General features: G+C 34.5%; 1 protein-coding gene across 4 annotated transcripts in view; it reads right to left on the reverse strand.

The window, feature by feature from the left end:
• Window positions 1-20,430, reverse strand: part of LOC123560750 (cell adhesion molecule DSCAM-like) — a 104,054-nt gene that overhangs the window by 28,391 nt on the left and 55,233 nt on the right. For all 4 annotated transcript variants that reach the window (XM_053552991.1, XM_053552994.1, XM_053552993.1 and 1 more), the window contains 10 exons: window positions 15,235-15,393; window positions 12,400-12,546; window positions 11,476-11,769; window positions 10,714-10,983; window positions 10,115-10,411; window positions 7,917-8,027; window positions 6,537-6,692; window positions 5,909-6,063; window positions 3,577-3,703; window positions 1,056-1,175 (listed from right to left, as the gene is read on the reverse strand). In XM_053552991.1, coding sequence (XP_053408966.1) covers window positions 1,056-1,175; window positions 3,577-3,703; window positions 5,909-6,063; window positions 6,537-6,692; window positions 7,917-8,027; window positions 10,115-10,411; window positions 10,714-10,983; window positions 11,476-11,769; window positions 12,400-12,546; window positions 15,235-15,393 — 1,836 coding nt within the window. The remainder of the gene's footprint in view (window positions 1-1,055; window positions 1,176-3,576; window positions 3,704-5,908; window positions 6,064-6,536; window positions 6,693-7,916; window positions 8,028-10,114; window positions 10,412-10,713; window positions 10,984-11,475; window positions 11,770-12,399; window positions 12,547-15,234; window positions 15,394-20,430) is intronic.

A 20,430-nucleotide genomic window follows, 5' to 3' on the forward strand; every position in this document is an offset into this window, starting at 1 on the left:
GTTTTTATGGCCAGTATGCATAACAGACCTTTATTTTTAATGGAAAGCTGCAACGGCCAGCTAGCTTTACCTTTTTGTATGGCGAGTTACAATGTATTTTCTTTTCAATGTTGAGCAGTAATATCCAGCTATTACAACTTTCTTTTCTTTTGAATGGAGAGCTGCAAACGCTAACTAGTAATACTAGTTTGACTTGCGAGATGTAATATCCAGCTAGCATGACTTTCTTTTATTTTGAATGCTGAGCTACCAAGGATATCTAGCACATCTTCCTTTTTAATGGTGAACTGTGATGTCCAGCTAACACAACTTTCTTCTTTCGAATGGTGAGCTGCAACGGCCAGGTAACATAACTTTCTTTTTTTTCTAATGGTGAGTTGCAATGGCCATCTAGCACAACTTTCTTCTTTTTGAATGACACACGCAACGGACAGCTACGTTTTTTGAATGGAAAGCTGCAGTGGCCAGCTAGTACAACTTTCTTTTTTTCGAATGGCGAGCTGCAACGACCAGCTAACACAACTTGTTTTCAATGGCGATCTTCAATGGCCAGCTAACACAACTCGTTTTTTTTAATGGCTAGCTGCAATAGCTAGCTAACACAACTTGCTTTTTTGAATGGCGAGCTGCAATGTCCAACTAACACAACTTTCATTTTCATTTCTGAATGGCGAGCTGCAATGGTCTGGTCAATCAGCAAACCTTTTTTTCGAATGGCAAGTTGCAATGTCTTGCCAGAAAAACGCTCTGTTTTCAAACACCGAGCTAGAAAAACTTTCTTTTTTCTGCATATATCGAGCTAGAACTACTTTCATTTTATTTTTAAATGTGAAGCTGCAATGTCGAGCTTACAAGACCTGTTTTAATGTCGAGCCGCATTGTCGAGCTAGCACACGTTTCAACTCGACATTCACCTTTCTGGCAAACAAAAGCTTAGCTAAAATATTAAGGTTGAAAGCATTTTACAAGTACCTATTCCTTTAATGAAATGGTTGTAAACTTTTGATGATAAATTAGTATGTCAGCCTTTAACTGAAAATTTCTATTCACAGTACCTTTATTTTCACTCCACGTGATACGAGGTTCCGGTATACCAGTTGCGTGGCAGTCCAAAAATACCGACTTCTGACGTATGACAAACGTATCTTCTGGTTCCACGACCCATCTTGGAGGAACTGTAAAAAACATGCACACCGGATTAATATTGGTAAGTATAACAGATTTTAAATGAGATTATGTTTAAACTTCCTGCCTTTCATAAGATTAACGTTATCATGCATAATTTGCTCCTTAATTTCCGTGTGAAGATAACAAAGTCATAATTGGCTATTGCCAAAGAACTGTTTTCGTTGGGAACAAAGTTTGTTGTTGTTGTTGTTGGTTTTTTTTTTGGGGGGGGGGGGGGTTTGAGGATATACTGGTCAATAAAAAAAATCACAGGAATAAATATAATAAAAATTTTGGCTTTATTTTTATTATTTCAAAAAATTATCGATTACACAGCCTTTGTCCAATACACAGCCTTTGTCCAAAACCATTAATTAATATAAATAAAACAGTTGTTTGATTTATCTAAGAAAAGTAGCATTTATTATCTATGCACAAAAAATAGACACAGAATACACATGAAAACAATCTCAGCTGACTTAATTTTAAAAAAAAATACCTTTAACTTAAAAAAATAAAGTCTCAAAATTTATCATCCTAAATTCAATTTAGTTCCTTTCATGAGAGGAATGGCAACAACGTACTACTTAAGCTAAAAATAACCGCCGTTCTAGAGACTTGAAACGCATGCAATGGCATATCATCTTTCTCGATTAGCTTTATTTTCGAATTTTCTGTGTAAAATGAGTCAAACTAATATGTAGAAATGATGTTAAGTGAGTTAAATTGCTCTTAATATTACATGTACAAAACGCGCTGAACAATTACATCAGAAATTAAAGCCGAGATGAAAAGAAGTTTTATCCAGTAATCGTGTATAATTTTAGTAGTTCTGGTAGCTCGCACATTCACAAAGCCGTTCTGAATCACCTTAAGGTGATCAAAATAATAATATCGGCGCGTAGAAGAAACTAGAAGACTGTAATGATTTTTTTTCGCTCCCCTTCGCCCTGGAATCAAATTCAGGGCTCAGTGGAAGAAGAATTCAATTTGTATATCTTTGTAGAAAACTGATCAACTTGATCTGTATTTATCTCTGTGTCGTCTTGTTGAGGTGATTGTACTTATTATGATTAATTTCGTACCAGGTAGAGTTTAATTCAATTATAATATTCAAACCTGAAAATAAGATTATGCTTGGTTTTTGCAGCACTTGAAAACGTTAGTTTTTAGCTTTTACTAATTTGCTTTAGATCGATTGTGATGAAAGCTTCAAGCTTATTTGAACCACTCTCGAGTCCGCTTCCTGGAAAAGCCAGTACTGGTGCCATAGAGGGCGTGGTCGTGACCCCAGTGTGACTCGAACCCACGACCCCTGGATTGGGCGGCCGGCACCTTAACCACTAGACCACCACTCCCCTTCGTGAAAAATTTAGATATCCAACAAGTTTTATGATCCTATGAGAAAAAATTGACATTTTGGTGTAGAAAAAATGTACAAAGTGGAATTTAAGAGAGCTTATACTGCTTCAAAAACAACTTTCAAATGACTCATATTGGGTATTGAGCATTATTTCTTTTAATGTTTAAAGATAACAACGCAAAATCAAACTGACTTTTATGATAAACTAGAGCTGCTATTGAGAACGGCGCATGTCTCCCACATCTGAATAGTAGTATATGAGTCAATCATGCACCAAGACCTCAACTGCCTTATCAGACTTTGAGTGCTTTGATTATCAAAAACAAGTTTCAAGGGCCATAATTCCGAAGTGCCTAAGCCGATTTGGCTAGTTACCAAACTTAGCCGAGGCCTTTTTGGCAAACACATTTTGTTTAAGTTTGGTGAAGATCGGATGAGAAATGTTCCACTTAGAGTGCGGACAAGATTTGTGACACACACACACACACACACACACACACACACACACACACACACGCACACACATACACAGACAGGAGTAAATCAATTTTCTCTCACACCACTGTGTGGTGGGAGACATAATGAAGAATTTTTCCCCATTACAACTTTTCTACTGATGTAATTAATTTTCAGAAATACGGGTTGCTTTCTAGTCTCGATTAGTTACCATACGGTTTTATTACGGGATAAACAAGGTATATCGGCATTAAGCCATACCTTCCAAATACTAGCATGAAAAATGCCATTTTGTTAAAAGTTTCATACGCTTTTGTTTCCTTTACGTAAAACTATGACTTGGTTACATACATCGAACAAAAGAAAATATTGTCTGTGAAATATGCGTTTGTCACGCCATTGCGTGATGAATATTTCTTTCTTTTCAGGAAATTATTTTCTGTTTTAGAAAATGTTTTAAACATAATTATTTCTTATAAATTTCACGACGTAACTCAAATGTTAGACAGAAAGTAGAACGAGACTCATTTTCATATGGAACTGCAAAACCTATCTGGAACAATGATGTCTACACAATGTAATCAAAGTACCGTCAACGTGTAGAAAGGCAGTAAAATTTGTACTGGCAGCAGCGTTGTGTGCGTGGCATGTATAATTTCCGTCATGTACAGGACTCACATCCCCAATCTTTAGCAGACTGCTGTACGAACCTGACGTCTGGACAAAATAAAAAAAAAACATTCAGGTTGTAGAAAAAAGACTTAGCTTGTTGATGTTTTATTATTTAACACATAGAAATAAAACACAGCATTTAGTGCCATTTATACTCTGAATAGTTATTTAAAAATATCACATTTGATGCAAAAGGTGTATGAAAAATGGCTTTAATAGGCAAAATAATACATTTCTATATGAATATATAGGTGTATCATTTACAACAACCACAGCAAAAATATCTAGAACCGTGAAATGTTCAACCCTGGATGAACCCAACTTTTAAGAACGCAAAAAATAGCGTAAGTTAAGTTACAGCAAGACGTCTAGTACAATGTTGGCGTATTGTGTAGAAAAAAAGCTTTTTGCAGACATTCTTAAGATACTGTTCGAGCGTGTCTGAAAGCACATGCACATTTTATTATCAGTAATGTAGTTACTTGGTTATCGTTCATAGTCATCACGAACATACCAATACAAAAGTAATACAAGAGAAAACAAGAGGGCCATGATGGCCCTATATCGCTCACCTGTTATCATTGCACTTGAGGACAAGAAGGTCCTCAGAAAAAATATCTAAGTCCAAAAGACAGGAACAACAATGGGAAGAAATTTAACCAAAAAGAAAAAAAAATCTTACAAGGTATAGATATGTTAAAATACAGCTAAAAATTGGAGGTACCATCCATGTTGTACCACAGAAAACTGGTCTCTTGTTTTCCCTACGGCCAATAATAAAAAAGTTACTAAAAATAAGCTGTTTATAGTAACTTAAAAAGGAAGTAATTAAAAAAAAATATTGTAAGTGGACAAAAGAAGGATCTGCCAAATAAATCTGTTGACATAAATGAAATTTCAGACCAGTATCTTCAGTAGTTATGGAGATATAACAATTTTAATTTGAAATAAAGGGAGGTAATTTGACATTAAATCAGTCCATAGTTGTCTACCCTGATTGTCTCAGTCCAACTAATAACAATAATGAAATTTCAAATAAGTCCTGTAAGTACTTACTGATATAAATCCATTTTGATTCCAATCAGGGGAGGTAATCAAATATAAAATAACTCTGGAACCTATGTTTGGATCTGATTTGTCATGGAATCCAAGATTTATTGTTGTTGAAGATATTTTGGAAGTTTGTAACAAAAAAACATAAATGAAGTCTCTATATGGCTGCAAAAGCCAAAATAGCCAATTTTGGACCTTTAAGGGGCCATAACTCTGGAACCCATGACAGAATCTGGCCAGTTGAAGAAAGGAAGCAAGATCTTGTGGTGATACAAGTTGTGTGCAAGTTTGGTAAAAATCAAATCATAAATGAAGCTGCTATTGTGCAGACAAGGTCAAAATAGCTAATTTTGGCCCTTTCAGGGGCCATAACTCTGGAACCCATTAAGGGATCTGGCCGGTTCAAGAAAGGAACGAACCGAGATCTTACGGTGACACAAGTTTTGTGCAAGTTTGATTAAATTCAAATCATAAATGAAGCTGCTATTGTGCAGACAAGGTCAAAATAGATGATTCTGGCTCTTTCAGGGGCCATCACTCTGGCATTCATAATGGAATCTCGCCAGTTCAAGAAAGGAACCGAGATCTTATGGTGATACAAGTTGTGTACAAGTTTGGTTAAAATAAAATCATAAATGAAGCTGCTATTGTGCAGACAAGGTCAAAATAGCTAATTTTGGCCCTTTCAGGGGCCATAACTCTGGAACCCATAATGGAATCTGGCCAGTTCAAGAAAGGAACTAAGATCTCATGGTGATACAAGTTGTATGCCAGTTTGGTAAAAATCAAATCATAAAGGAAGCTGCTATTGTGCAGACAAGGTCAAAATAGCTAATTTTGGCTCTTTCAGGGGCCATAACTCTTGGACCCATAGTGGGATCTGGCCAGTTCAAGAAAGGGACCGTGATCTTATGGTGATACAAGTTGTATGCAAGTTTGGTTAAAATAAAATCATAAATGAAACCACTATCGTGCAGACAAGAAATTGTTGACGGACGGACGCACGGACGACGGACGAAGGGTGATCGCAAAAGCTCACCTTGTCACTATGTGACAGGTGAGCTAAAAACAGAACGTCATTAAATACACAAAGCTTTACCAATGACGTCTAATATTATAATGCTCAGTTATATGTTGCTGTATTTCAGCAAGAACTTACAATATAGTGACGGCCTACCTCAAAAAGAGACGGCTTACCTCTACAAGAACACCTATATCTGGTGGTATTGGTAGGCCATCTTTGGTCCAGTTGATATATATTGGTAGATCACCACTGCTTACTGCACACGAAAGCGTTACTCTATCACCTTGCTTGCGTGGCGGTATACGGAATGGGTCAATTACGGGCGGTTCTAGAATATATTACGATAGATTATCAGTAATTTTCGTATAGCACTCTATAGAATTTATATACACGAAGTTTTAAGTCATATCAATGCAACTTAGTCCCAGCTTCACTGGTGGAGGCAGAACAAAGGTTCCCTTCTGGCTGAGGTCGGCCCCTTGTTAGAACCATTGACCTTCCGTAAACTAGCGGTACATTATACAAAAACGGATCAAAAAGTACACATAAAATGATGAATCACATAGTGCTATGAAAAAATATTATTTTGATAATTGTCGTTTTACTAGATCCTCCTAGATAGTCACGAAAATGTTGAAGGAGGACAATAGCCTTTAACACATTTCATTAAGGTCGAAAAGGGAGGGCATAACGGATGTTTGTGAACGTAGCGAATACCGTTTGGGAGGGCAAACTATCAAAATACCAATTAGATACATAATAATTATAGTTTTGAAGTACAATAGTTATATAAATGCTTACCGACAACAGTAACAAATACACTTTCCTGTGTCCCCTTTCCCGCCGAATTGACAGCTTCGCACGTGTATTTTCCCGCGTCATATCTCTGTACCTTTAGAATGGTGAGTGTACCATTGACAACCTGCTGTAGATGATTCAGTGGAAGTCTGCGACTGTCTGCAATGAAAAAACGAAAAATGTTATCTTTGGTTTAATTAAAATATCAAACATTTCATTTCTGAAGATAAATGGATACTATTACTCTGAACTGAAGACACACCAGAAGGACACGCATAGATATAACTTCAAACTATTAAGAATAAGGGGAATATGAGATATCATTTTTTTAAGTTGATTATTTCATTTGAATCGATATGTTAGGTTTGGAGGTATTTCGAGTTTAGAGGGGTTCCTGTACGAAAAAAGGACCTGTTTTTCAGCTGTAAAACGTCTGTAAAAGACCTGTATTTTGAAATTACAACTGTAAAAGACCTGTAAGTGGAAAAATGATCAGAAATACAGTTGAAATTTTCAGGTGTAAAATATGATGGTCTCAATTCACAGCTGTAAAATATTTACTTTTGAAAGTTACAGCTGTAAAATGGTCATGTCTCAAAATTACAGCTGTAACATTCTTGGAGGGAAACATCAGTATTGTCAGCCATCTTTAATGCATTTTGGCGGGATATAACTGAAGGTCACACAGACATCACATCTTGTAAAATTTTGGAATTTAAAGCGGTAAAGAGTAAGTACAGATGTTTAAATACCTATTATAGTTGTAAAAGGACATGTGTAAGTACATACATTAACTATATTTACTCTATATTGGAAGCCGATAAGTTTAAAAGAAATAATTACAAGATTGTCATATGTTTTCATGACTGACAAAGAAAGTTTTATAAACAAGATATGCATATGTTCTACTTTGTATCCTACTCTTGAATTTTGCTGTTGCTATACTGTAACCATACCACATAAACTTTACGTACTAGATCATTTATTTTGCCATTTTCATAGTAATTGCTACCTTATCTAGAGAATTGCAATTCATCCTAAAACTTTTTGCACCTCTACTTTCGTCCCTTAAAATAATGCACTCTTTTCAACACCTATAATATTTCTACAGCTGTAACTTTTGGGCATTTTTACAGCTGTAACTTTTTTCATTTTTACAACTGTAACTTTTTTACAGGTGTAGCTCATTTGCATATTTCGAACTGTTTTACAGTCGTTTGACAGCTGTAAATTGAAATCTACAGCTGTAAAATCAATGTTGTTATTTAAAATCTACAGGTGTAAATTTGGAATAAGCATAACTGTTATTTTGAACAAAAATTCAAACCGAAACATTCCTTCGGTTTAGAAAGATTTACGTTTCCGTTATAGCGAATACTTTACCTCTGTACCAAGACACAGATTTGATAGGATATCCGGTGACGTAACATTTGATGAAAAGTTTTTCATTGGCGGTAGCGGTCACATTTCGCATCGTACGTATGTAGGGTTCACCTGAAAATGAAGAAAACTGGGTTATTTTCAAATATTCTATAGATAGACAAAAAGTTATAAACAACAAAATCGTAACTGATTAATTTTTGATGAAATCAAATATTATCCAGATCAAACGCCGAGCTGCAGATGGATGCTACATTTGTTTTGTAAAAGAAAGCACCATCACAGATAAACGTGATCTCGTCTGGTTACCATGTGAATAAGCGAGACTTTGCTCTGTTGTTTCTATTTGTTTAACTTTATAGATCTTTTAAATACCTAGAATACACGTCACGGGAGATGGAAAGGATTTATGTCACCGACGGTGTTTCATATCTCTGTCAGGTCATAATACGTTATAATTTAGTGACTTCGGATACTAGTATTCGCGATTTCAAAGTTATAACTCACTTAGTATTCAAAAAAAGATGAACTAATAAAAAAAATACCTAAAAATTCCAATTTTCTAAGGACAAAAATCATGAATCATGACAAAATATATCCTAGAGTTATGGTTCTTGGCCTAATATTACTCATGTAAAGACGACAAACGTGTGTACATTTTTTAAAGCTATAGCTCTTATATTTTTCAAGAAGAACTGGACCGATACAAAATGTTTACCAGCTGGTCACCAAGGGACGACAAATACCTCACAGATATTTTCTAAAATTATACTAGCTAAAAAGGAAGGTTTTTTATCATGCTATCTTTTTCACGCGATAATTTAATTGTTCACGGGGTAATTTGTAGAAAAAACTTAGAACCATTGTTTTATCATTAAATAATCGTAATAAAACATGTTTGCACATAGTTACCGGCAAGAAATAATACTCTGTTCTCAGATTCCAGTTGCTGAATTATAGCTATGATAAAACTCATTTTGCAATGAGTCCATCAATCTCCCTGACGATCAAACAGGTACGACATCCACATTACTGTTTGATTCACTTATTCTTTGAAGAGAAGATTTTTTTATCTAAATTTTGCGAAAACACAAACGTGGAAGTGAGAACCTATACTTATTATCAAAATTCTATCATTTTTATTCCATGGCCAAAATATAACAGTCATAGCTATTAAAATATCGGTGTAATTTTAACATCTGTAAATACTATTACAGTTTTTATATAAAAAATTAAATAGCTTTACAATTAAAAAACAACTATTCAAACAGTTGATGATAATTTCAAAACTGACTAAAACGTTCTCGAAGAAGAAAAATTATCCTATTGCCACGATCTGTGTTCATTTGAAAGACGTATTGTATCAACTTTATCAAGAAGTATCAAAACTAATGGATTAAAACCTCTGTCACAGAAAATTCGAATCAAACATTAGTTATGATGCATCTCGACTAATTGCAGATAAGTGATGCACTTGATCATTCTTTGCTGTATCACGTGGTTAAAATTGTGTTATTTGTCATTTTGTCGTTTGGTCAATAGGAAACCATTATCACCACAATTATCGTATCGTCTGCAAACGTGGAAATTCGAGAGTTTAATTCTGTTTTGTAATTAGAACTACATGACAAAATCGGCGGAAATGTATCTGTTATTTGCGTGTCAATTAAGACCTCTTTACATGCATGTTTCTGATGCAAGTAATAAAATGTAACGCGATAGTGGCATATTAGTTGATTGCTTTCTCATGCCAGGACGAAATAATTGCACGCGAACAATACTTGAGTTGTGAGAAAATCGAGCCGTTTATGTTTGTCTAGTGCCTCTGGTGCTCCAACTGCTTCCGTGCGATTGCTTCCTGAAACACGTCTGCTAAATTTCAAAACAAGATCAAAATATGGAGCGTAAAAGAAAATGTAGTAAAAAGCTATTAATGTCCCAATACGCAAAGTATTTTGTTCCATGTCAACAATAGGCATGATTGTTTAGAGATTATTCGAATCGATTCCTTTGAAGTTTGAAAAATGATACAGTAGAATTTACTGACAACGATAGTCTTGATATAAAAATCTAGATCTATATCTAAAGGCATGTCGCATGCATGTAAATTATATCCGTCCCAATTTTTTTCAGATAATAAAATGATTTATATTAATCTAAACTGTGACAGTGTTTCACACTGCTAAAAAGTAGTTTTATACCGTAAACATTCATCCTTGAGGTATGTTCCGCCTCCCCAACAACATTTGTCGCTACACATCGGTAATCTCCGCCTGCTAAAAGCGTCACACTGCTTATGTTGACGTAACTTACTACGTCACCCGCTGCTGTCACAAAACTGCCTAACCTAAGATAACTGCTCTCTCTAAGAATTTCGCCATCGAGATACCATTTAATTGCTGGTGTAGGATTGCCGGACGCAATACACCGTACACTCGACCGTTGACCTTTCTGGACATACTGGCTGGCAAAACCATCAATGATAGTTGGTTTGGCGGCTACAAAAAGGTAAGAATTTAAGATACGGTCATATTTTACAATTAAATGTTTCATCTGTGGATTGAGTATAAAACAGATGTATTGTATAAGAATACAAACTTTATTTTCGAAGTAAATCTGATACGAACACACAATTCTCCTATAGCAGTAACATCTGTTAATTTAAAAGATAGAAAACAATCTGTAATCAATTAACTCTTAACCTTAGAAACGGTACCTTGTATCGTCTATTATTTTATAATACATGTAGATAGTTCTAGATTCTTATTTCTATCCAACTTCTATTTTTCTAATGATATACCTCCAAGCAAGAGTTGCGCAGTGGCTTGAGTCTCTACGTCACCATCTAAGGCAAAGCATTGGTACATTCCCTGGTCCTGGCGTCTTACAACCGTTATTTCTAGCAGTGTAGCAGACTTGAACACGTGCAAGTCATCTGGTAGAAGAGGATGACCGTCTTTAAACCACAGAACGTTGGTCACAGGAAATCCTAATATAGAACAGTTAAAAGTAGCAGGCTTCCCAGAATCCACTACTTGGTTACCAGGTGAAATGGCGACCGTCAACGGAACTGAAAAGAAGGTAAAATGAATTTCGAGAGCATTGTCGAAAATGATTAATCGAAATCAAATAATCCCAATCTGGACAAAAACTGTTTTAAAAGCTGTAACTGTAACATTTTTAATTACACACAAAAGATTGATATAGCGCGAAGCAAAACTCGACAGTTTAAATTGAAACTGATACGGTGGAAATATTCCTATTCATTTTTGCATTGTGTCAAAAGCTAAAATAAATTGTTATCAGATCTAAATCAGCGGCGTGCAGACAACAAAATATGTAAAAAGATCCCTATTAAAATTATTACTGTTGTGTTCTGATGATGTTTCTATTCATACAAATATTCTAATATGGTTTTTCATTTTTAACATTCTGAAAAGAACTGTTTAGACAAAATTGTGAATTTGTAAAAGAATTAATTGAACATAAATCAAAGTAAAATAAACCCAACATGGATATGAAAAAATGTGAGCAAGTTGGTTGGTTGGTTGATAAGCTATACCTTTGACAATAAGTGTTCTAATTGCTGCGGCTGACCCCCTAGAGTTACTGGCATTGCATCGGTATTCCCCGCCGTCAGACAGTTTTGTCGGTGCTATAACAAGTTGGCCTCCAAACTGACTGTAACGTTCTTCGTTTTGTATATCTAGAGCTTCGCCATTCTTGTACCACCGGTAAGTTGGTAACGGCCAGCCGTCGGCAACGCATGGTAGTTGTACATTCTTGCCAACACCGACGACAGTGTCCTGTATCGGATAGCCGTCAATAGATGGACTTCTACCCCCAGCTGGTGGGTCTGAATATAAAAACCAGCCGCTCGAAATGTCTTTAAACATAACACAATCAAAAAAAATATTATCATGAAACAGAAATAACCAACTTCATAACCCAAAACATCATACGACTGAAGGGACTCTCATTTGCAAAATGAGCCGCACCATGAGAAAACCAACATAGTGCGTTTGCGACCAGCATGGATGCTGTTCGCTTTCAAAGCCTATTGCAATTAGAGAAACCGTTAGCGAACAGCATTGATCCTGACCAGACTGCGCGGATGCACAGGCTGGTCTGAATCCATGCTGGTCGCAAACGCACTATGTTGGTTTTCTCATGGTGCGGCTCAAATGCCAACAGAGGAAGTAAATGTTAAGCTGAAAGTTGAATGGTCTAAGGTAAAAGTGTTTATTCCCTGCTTCGTCAAACGAATCCTATCTGACCATTTTATTCAAAATGAAATACATTTGGAACTAGGTATCTCAAATTCCAAGGGATCGAGCAATCTATTTTGAGATAACCGAAATTCGACTTAAAACGACAATCATGCTGGACACGTGTTTTTGATGGGACTTGAAAATGTTTTCGGTATAGCCGAAGTTTTGAGATATGTTTATAGATTGTTACAGATACAGAAAGATGTTTATTTTACCATGAATGACAAGTTTTGCTGGTGGACTTGGTTTCTCGTCATCCGTTACATAACTAAAGCCCATACATCGGAAGTCGGTGTACCCGTCTGTGTCTCTGACGTCACGTACATGAAGTTCTCCTTCAGATGTTATGCTTATCCGGTCGCCTGAAAGGTAAAACAATATTTTCGTAAATAAAAGTTTATAAGAAAATATATTTGTTTAAACATTTAGCTGTCTGTGACATCTCATGTATTTTTAATTTTAGTCCAAAGAATTGTTGCGACCTCTCAATGAATTCAATCAGTGATTATCTCAAATCCAGTCTAGCAGACGACAAGATGAAAATTGGAATTAATGTAAATTATCAAATATAAGTTTTTGCAATTGACGATTATACGTCAAATTTACTGCGTCTCTTATTCTTCCATTGTTCGCTACATTTATAATATATTACAGCCTATTTTTCGGCGAACGCCGTCTAAATTCGTTTTCGTTTCCTATGCCATGTGACTTCAGTTTGCAAATCAAACTACTTGATAACGCATTATAGATAATTTATCAAAATGGAAGATTTATGTAACACTCTGCCTGATTGGACGAGGGTGTCAATTTCTTTCACTCTGTTGATTGTGCTACGCTGAGTGAAATGTAGACAAAGCGTTTATCCTAAACGACGCTGTTCACAGTTTTAAAGCTAACTTTGGCTCAGTATATTAAGCAAGAATATTGATATATATCTCAATATGATAAGTAAGTTTAATAAATATGATAAAAGCCTGTTCAAATACCAACATATGTCAAATTAAAGAAAGAGGTGAATACGGTCTGCGTATCACATGAATAAGGGTGTGATAAGAGTCTTTTATGTAGAGAAGTGCTTTTTAAAAGATTTTCCTTGTTACAATTGTCGTCTGTATATGAAAAGGTTTCTTGCTTTTGTGACTTATTCACATTGCATATTAAAATGAGTCCTTCTTTGCTTTGATATATTTGTTATAAATTATTTAACTGATTTATTATATATGAATATTTTTCTTTAGTATGGTATGCAAATATTGAACTCAGTTGAAATCCGTTTTATTATATATATGCTATATAATGACTGAATCTCATTACACTGAAATGAAGGTACGCTGCATACAGTTTATCTATGTGAAATGACTATGGTCAAACTTTCCTTATGAAACAAAAATATTGAAATAATTACAATTCTATGTTTTGCTTGACCTTCACTTTTTTATAGGTGTGACGTCATTGTCCAAAGATTCGTGAATAACGAATATGCTTTTGTTAAAGCGGGATCAGTTGGCCTATTTTAGAAATAAATAAAAATAATAAATAAAAAAAGCCTTTAATTGATTTTTTTCTCATGTATTCTAATCAAACTTGATTTGTAGCCAACTTTGTTCAGCTGGGACATTTGACCCCTTTTAGGGGCTGCTAGAGCTAACACTAGAAATGCCTTTATACAGCGTCTCATGAACAGCTTGGTGGATCTTTGTCATACTTGGTCTGGAGCATCATTATAAGGTCCTCTTCCAAATTTATTTATATAGGAACTTGGGCCCTATTAGGGACCACTATAGCTAAAAGTCGATATGCCTTTCTTCGTATTAACCACTAAAATGTAATGGATTTTTATCAAACTCGATGTGTAACAATATCGTAAGGTCTCCTGCTATTTTGTTACCAATGGGGATAGGGACCAATTTAGCTAAAAATATAAACAAGTTTAATGACCTCGCTTCATGAATCTTCATCAAACTACTGATGTAATTATTCGCCTAAGGATAAACGAAACAAAATTGCAACCCTACGAAACCTTTGCGAAAAATTAAAATAGAACCATTTAAATTGTTAAAGTGCGGTGTTTAGTTTTGCAATTTGAAAAATGTTAGATGAAAGATGAATGTTAGATGAAAAATTCATAAACTTCTATCCTTATTACAATTCGCCGACCATCATTTTTAAAGATATTTCTTGTTCTATATATCATGAATATTGCTATAACCAAAATAATTCACTTTTTTATTTTTAATTCCCCAAGCGGCAGGAAATAACAACACTGTGATCAATAACATGTATTTAAATGATTTCCCTCGTGGAAATTAGCTCTGTAATCAGTGATAATTATCCATATTCGGAGAGTTCATGACAACGAAATGCACATAGAATATCTCTTGAAAAATTTGTGAACAGCCTTTTTTTTTTATATAATATTATATTAAGGTTACAAATCATCAGTGAGAGGAAGGAAACAACGGTCAATGCACGGTCTCTTTTGAATACTACTCGTGTTTGTAAAAAAAATCAAGTCTTTCAGTTTTAAAGGTATATTAGATCAAAATTTCATATTTTTGAAAATATGAACAATTTTAGCATGAAGTATATGTAAATATAATATTAGGTTATTTGTATTAACAGTACTATGCATTGGGTTTAAATCAGTACATACTTAATTACAATATGAATGTGTACTACCACTTTAATTCTGGAAGTTTTTAACAATCGACTGGCACTACATGACCAAAATTTTAATTATGAATGCAGGTCTTAATACACAACTAATTTATATATTTAGTGAACGTAGATACATATGATGAGTATTTTCCACTTTTGAAGCTAAAATGTTTTAACGAAAAATGGACATCGGATTTAAAGGAATCTTTGAAGATCAAAGCAAATATTAATGCAGATATGTATATTTTGTGAGATATGTGCAAATTTCATTATGCTTTCTATACTCCAGGTTTACACAATCTCAGTTACTAACTGTCATGATCTACTGAATTCATAACACGAGTTATTTCAGAAGAGTTTGGTAATAATGATATACTATGGCCTGCTCGAACCTGGTGTAATGTGAACAGTTCCTTGTGTCCATGACGTTATGTTCACATAGTCCTTCCAGAAAGGAGGGTTTATCTCGCATTTGAACACTGCTGTCCCTCCTCGCATAACCCAAACATCATGTACATGCACGGTAAACCTTTCTAGCTGCTCTACAATCACTGAAATAAACTTTATATAATGAACAACTGTTCTACATTCACTAAATGTAATGTACAACTGTTCTTACGTATATAACGTACATCTGGTAACTGAAAGTATTCTAGACTTCGCCAGCTAAATGCTAATCGCTCGACGGAACGCGCTAACACCGACTGAATCCGGTTTACACAGAACGACGGTATTCTCGGATGTCAACTGGTCCACGCGTCTAAGACCGCCTACCGAGGATTCCGTCGAGCGGGTTTATCGGGATCATCACCATTAAACCGACGAGGTATTATAGTACATACAGCCTGATAAACAAACGCTTTCATTTAACTGAAAAGTTTACACGAAATGGATAAAACATTATATCATACATGTACGGCAAAATGTCAAGTTGTTCTAGAATCATTCAATGTAACTACACATCATGTAAATATAAATCTTTCTAGCTAGCCTTCAATCACGCAAATAAACAATTTATCATGTACATTCGTGCCAGTTACTCTATTGAGCTGCTCTATACATCAAATAGACGTACGCCACTGTAAATATGCATGAATCTGTTTAAGCAGATTCCAGTCGATATACATGAAAACGATAACTTTCCTTTCAACTTAATCATGTTCACACGTTTAGTGACGAGAGTCTCTTTCATCTTTTTTATCTTTTTCTATTTTGTTTTTTTTATTCAACTCGTCTATAATTTGGCCCGGAATCAGGCTATATTACGTGTGAAAGCAAACACCAAGAAAATCAGATGCCATGCCATCTAAGCAGTTTTATATTCCTGATCAGCCTCATTAGGAAAAGTCGATTATGTCTTCTATTTAAAACCGTCTTAATAAAAAAAAATCGTCTTTCTATTTTTATTTCATTTGGACCAAAACGTTCCATACTGTCAATTGCTCATGCATCTCTAATAAGTTCCATAAAAATACTACATGAGATATTGTGGAAAACTGGTTAATAAATGAAAAATTGTAAGAAGGAACACTGAGTCAAATGTACAAAATGTATATCAAATCTGAATTCATACAACTTACATACAGTGAAAGGTTTAGTAACAATACTTTAGACAAATATCTTTTGTTTCATGTCTTAAAGCAGTTTTAAACTGGTCACAGATGGATTCAAAATTTCCATGCAACAATCACAGATGGATTTACAGTTTCCTCATGCTTTTTTACGTAAGGAAACCTTTTGAAGGTACACTTATTAATAAGGATTTTAATAGTTTTATGTCTAGGACTTAGTCATCTTACTAAACGTTGGGTTTTAGAATGTGTAAATGTATAAAACTAATTAATGTATACATCAAGCTTTCTCTTATGTTTTTAAATATTAATTTAGCCGTTTGCCTGGGAAACCAACATAGTGGTATGCGACCGCATGGTATCCAGACCAGATAGCACTTCGCACAGTAGTGGTCTGAGCTCCATGCGTTCGCTTTTAAAGCCTATGTAATTGGTAGAAACTGTTAGCGAACAGCATGGATCCTGACCAGACTGCGCGGATGCGCAGGCTGGTCTGGATCCATGCTGGTCGCATACCCACTATGTTGGTTTTCTCATGGCACGGCTCAATTACAGTTTAATAATACACAGTTTTATCATGTTGTACGTATGAAGAAACATACATAAACTATTTGACTTGAGTTCAATTATGAATTTTCACCGTTGATTTTTTTCGCGGCATTTATTTTTTCAAAGCAGTGAAACCTATGTTAATGTTTTCGCTAGTTTTTTAGTGTTATTCTCTATCATTTGGCTGCCATCTCGATAGGTATCAACAGTAACAACGAAGTTTAACACTTTCTTTGCAATTTACAAGAATAAAAGTAATTGTCTTGATCTTCGTCTCCTTTTGAGAAATTAGGGCCTGTTAATGGTCAACACAATGACCGCTGTCCTCTCATATCTTTGTAAAACTTTGAAAAAATGCAAGAAAGGTAACCTGGACAATTGTTTTATCCGTGCCATTTAATTCTTAAAGCAAGTTCAAGTTCTTTTTCATCTACAAAATTGGCAATAGAAATTCTGTATTAAGGGAACCATTTCACTCTCATTTCATTCCAACGAATTTTATCCTTCGTGTGCCACTTCCGCCGAAGCCGTAAAAAGTTCCACAATGCATTACAAATCAATTCCAATTTTCACTTAAATTGGTGAATTTCTACGAGCTGTTGTGATGTCAATTTCATTTAAACTCAAATGGGATATTTCCCTCCGCTCTTAACAAATGAAATTTTGCCATTAGGGAATTTAATTCGTCAATGTGTCTTTTACGGGGTTTATTTACACATTAAAATAGATGGCGCGCGACCCCGAGCTAAGTTTTTTCTCGGAAAATTGTAACCCTTGTCAATTTTGAACCGTTCGCGTTGATAAATACGAAATGTATTTCATGAGAAAATATGACAAATTGTCCAAATCAACTTGAATCTAAATAACGGGCCTGTCTTTGGACATGAGCTGAAATGAAACGTCAGTCATAGTGTGGAAAGTTTAATGCTTTATTTGGCCGAGCAATGACAGAGATAAGCTTTAGCGGAAAATCAGTGTTGCCTTTTTTCTCTGATCATTTGTTTAAAAAAACACAAATCTGTGTATGATAACAAGGTAATTAGATCTATGCTAACTTCAAGAATAAATTTCGAAATTTGTATGCCGTATAAAGTACACTACAAACCATGACAATGTTTAGTTTTGTAGAGTTACACAAACACAGTTTAGTTCATATATCCACTTTTCATGTTTTCGGTCGAGTAAGACTCAAAGTTCCAATCCGAACATTATTTCAGGCAAGGGGGAAATACCTGGGTTAATCAAGCCCACTGGTTGGCTTCTTTACGTGAAGGAAATCTACGTATTACAAATCAGCAGAGGTGTAATAGGTATGTCTGTCCAAATTGTTGACCTTAAAATTACAACAGAGTTCAAAACCGAATCTAGTTTTCCAAACGAAATGAAATTCGTATAACCCACAAGTATCAAGTTTGCACCTAGCAATTCAAGCTTGAAAACATCCGTGCAAAGCCACATCTGTAATTAAATTTTGATAAGATATTTTTGGTAGATATATAGTTTAAATATAATGTTAAAGTTTTGTAATGATAATAAGGTCTTTCCTCTGTAGTATGTAATATATATGCGATTTCTTCAAAAAGATAATTTTAGTAATGACTCAAACATGTTTACGGTGTTCGTGGCTGAGTGGTAAAGCAATGTACCATAAAAGGGGCTAAGAAAGACGTCCCAGTTAGCTAATAAAAATATAACAGATATTGTTTATCAAGAAAAAAAATTGATTAGATCTATCATAATAAGAATTTAACCAAAATTAGACTTTCCTTTTACTTTTCTTATATTTTAATACTATTCAATGCTTAACCATTATAAATGTTAGATGTCACGTTATAGGGAAATGATTTATTCGCTAAGTACCTGTGAAGAATTATAAATGTACGAATTCTCATTTTTGCTTATTGTTTATATTTTAATGTCAAAACAGAATAAACAAACAAAAACTGGAGATTATCCGTCTCCTCTGTAAATATTAGCTAAGTTATCAAGAATATGACGAAAGCTATTCCCTTCCAATCCTAGCTTTTTATGTTGAACCACTGTTAATTGTCAAAGCGGTCAACGAATTACCCGTACAAAAATAATGTAAAGATTTGTTTCATTGATCACTCCTAATTGTAAAATAATAGCACAAGTCTCGTTTATATGAAACCAGACTGCACCATATTACTTTCCTCTTCAGCATCGATTTCATTTTGTTTGTTCAGTTGAAAATCAGCCATATTAAATCTGCGCATTATCTGCAACATTAAATGATACTGGCTTTCACATCTACCTTGGTTCAATAGTTACTGACGTCATCGGACATTTTTGTCAAATATAATGTTTGGAAAACGTGATTTCGCGATGAAAATTGTTAATCTATAAGTTCCTTGTCCTTTTTCACAAGAAAAGGGCAAATGTTTTAGTATCATAGCTATGTGAAGATTGATTTAAAAAGAGTTTTAAACTTGCAATTATGACTGCATGAGAAAAGGCTTCACGATTGTACATACACATGTGCAACACAAAAGTAGTTGAAAATTAAATCTAAACAAGTTTCATGTATGAATTCTAATCATATTTGTTAATCGTATTTAATTGTTTGGACAGACATGGTGTCTCCTGTAACTTGAAACTTGATAATATTTCATCTATTTCGTAGTCAGTTTTGTAACCCTGAATTAATAAATAACAATCATTTTGTAACCATTATTTGATAGTATCAAGGAAGGAGCAACCATCGACAATTACCAGCTCTGTACAAGGGATGTTCAAAAAGAAATGCAACCGATCTTCGCATTTGTTCATATCTTAGGTTAGATAAAGGACTGAAACAAATAAGGGAAAATAGTCATAATTGCATACATTTGAAAAGAAAATTGCTGATTGTTTCGATATTTAGACATTATGTGTGAAGACTGAAATTAGTAAGAAGTGAAAATAGAGGTCAAACCACATACATGCTGACATAGTTGAGATACAACAATGCAAATAATAATGTAATAAACACCTCAAAATCAACATTTTCAAAAGAAAAAGAAAAAAAACGAAGTTATACAACACCTTAAAATTTTTGAATGATGCATCTTTGTCATTTTCTTAAAGTGGAATTCTGCGCGTTTTTCAAGTAAAAATCCAGATGAAATAGTTGTGTGTGTAAAAAGGGTGGAGGAAATTATAGCTTTTAACCCAATAACCCAAACTCTTCCTCTTACCAGTACGAAAAAATAACTTTCCAAATATGACTTTTCTTATTTTGACTGGGGCAGTCTTTTTAAGAAAAGTCAAACTGCATGCAGGAGTTGTTTCCCTTCAACTTCAGAAATCTCTACATGTTGGTAAGGGAGATCACTGAGTAGAAGATTGAAGAAAAGAACTATTATTTTATTAATCCGATTTCTTTATTTCTAAAGCATAAATTTCAAATACTTATGCGGCATTATCGTTAATTTAACACATTTAAATGCACAGAAACCGAAACTTGCT

This window comes from Mercenaria mercenaria, chromosome 10 (assembly GCF_021730395.1).
Source record: "Mercenaria mercenaria strain notata chromosome 10, MADL_Memer_1, whole genome shotgun sequence".
Lineage (NCBI taxonomy): Eukaryota > Metazoa > Mollusca > Bivalvia > Venerida > Veneridae > Mercenaria > Mercenaria mercenaria.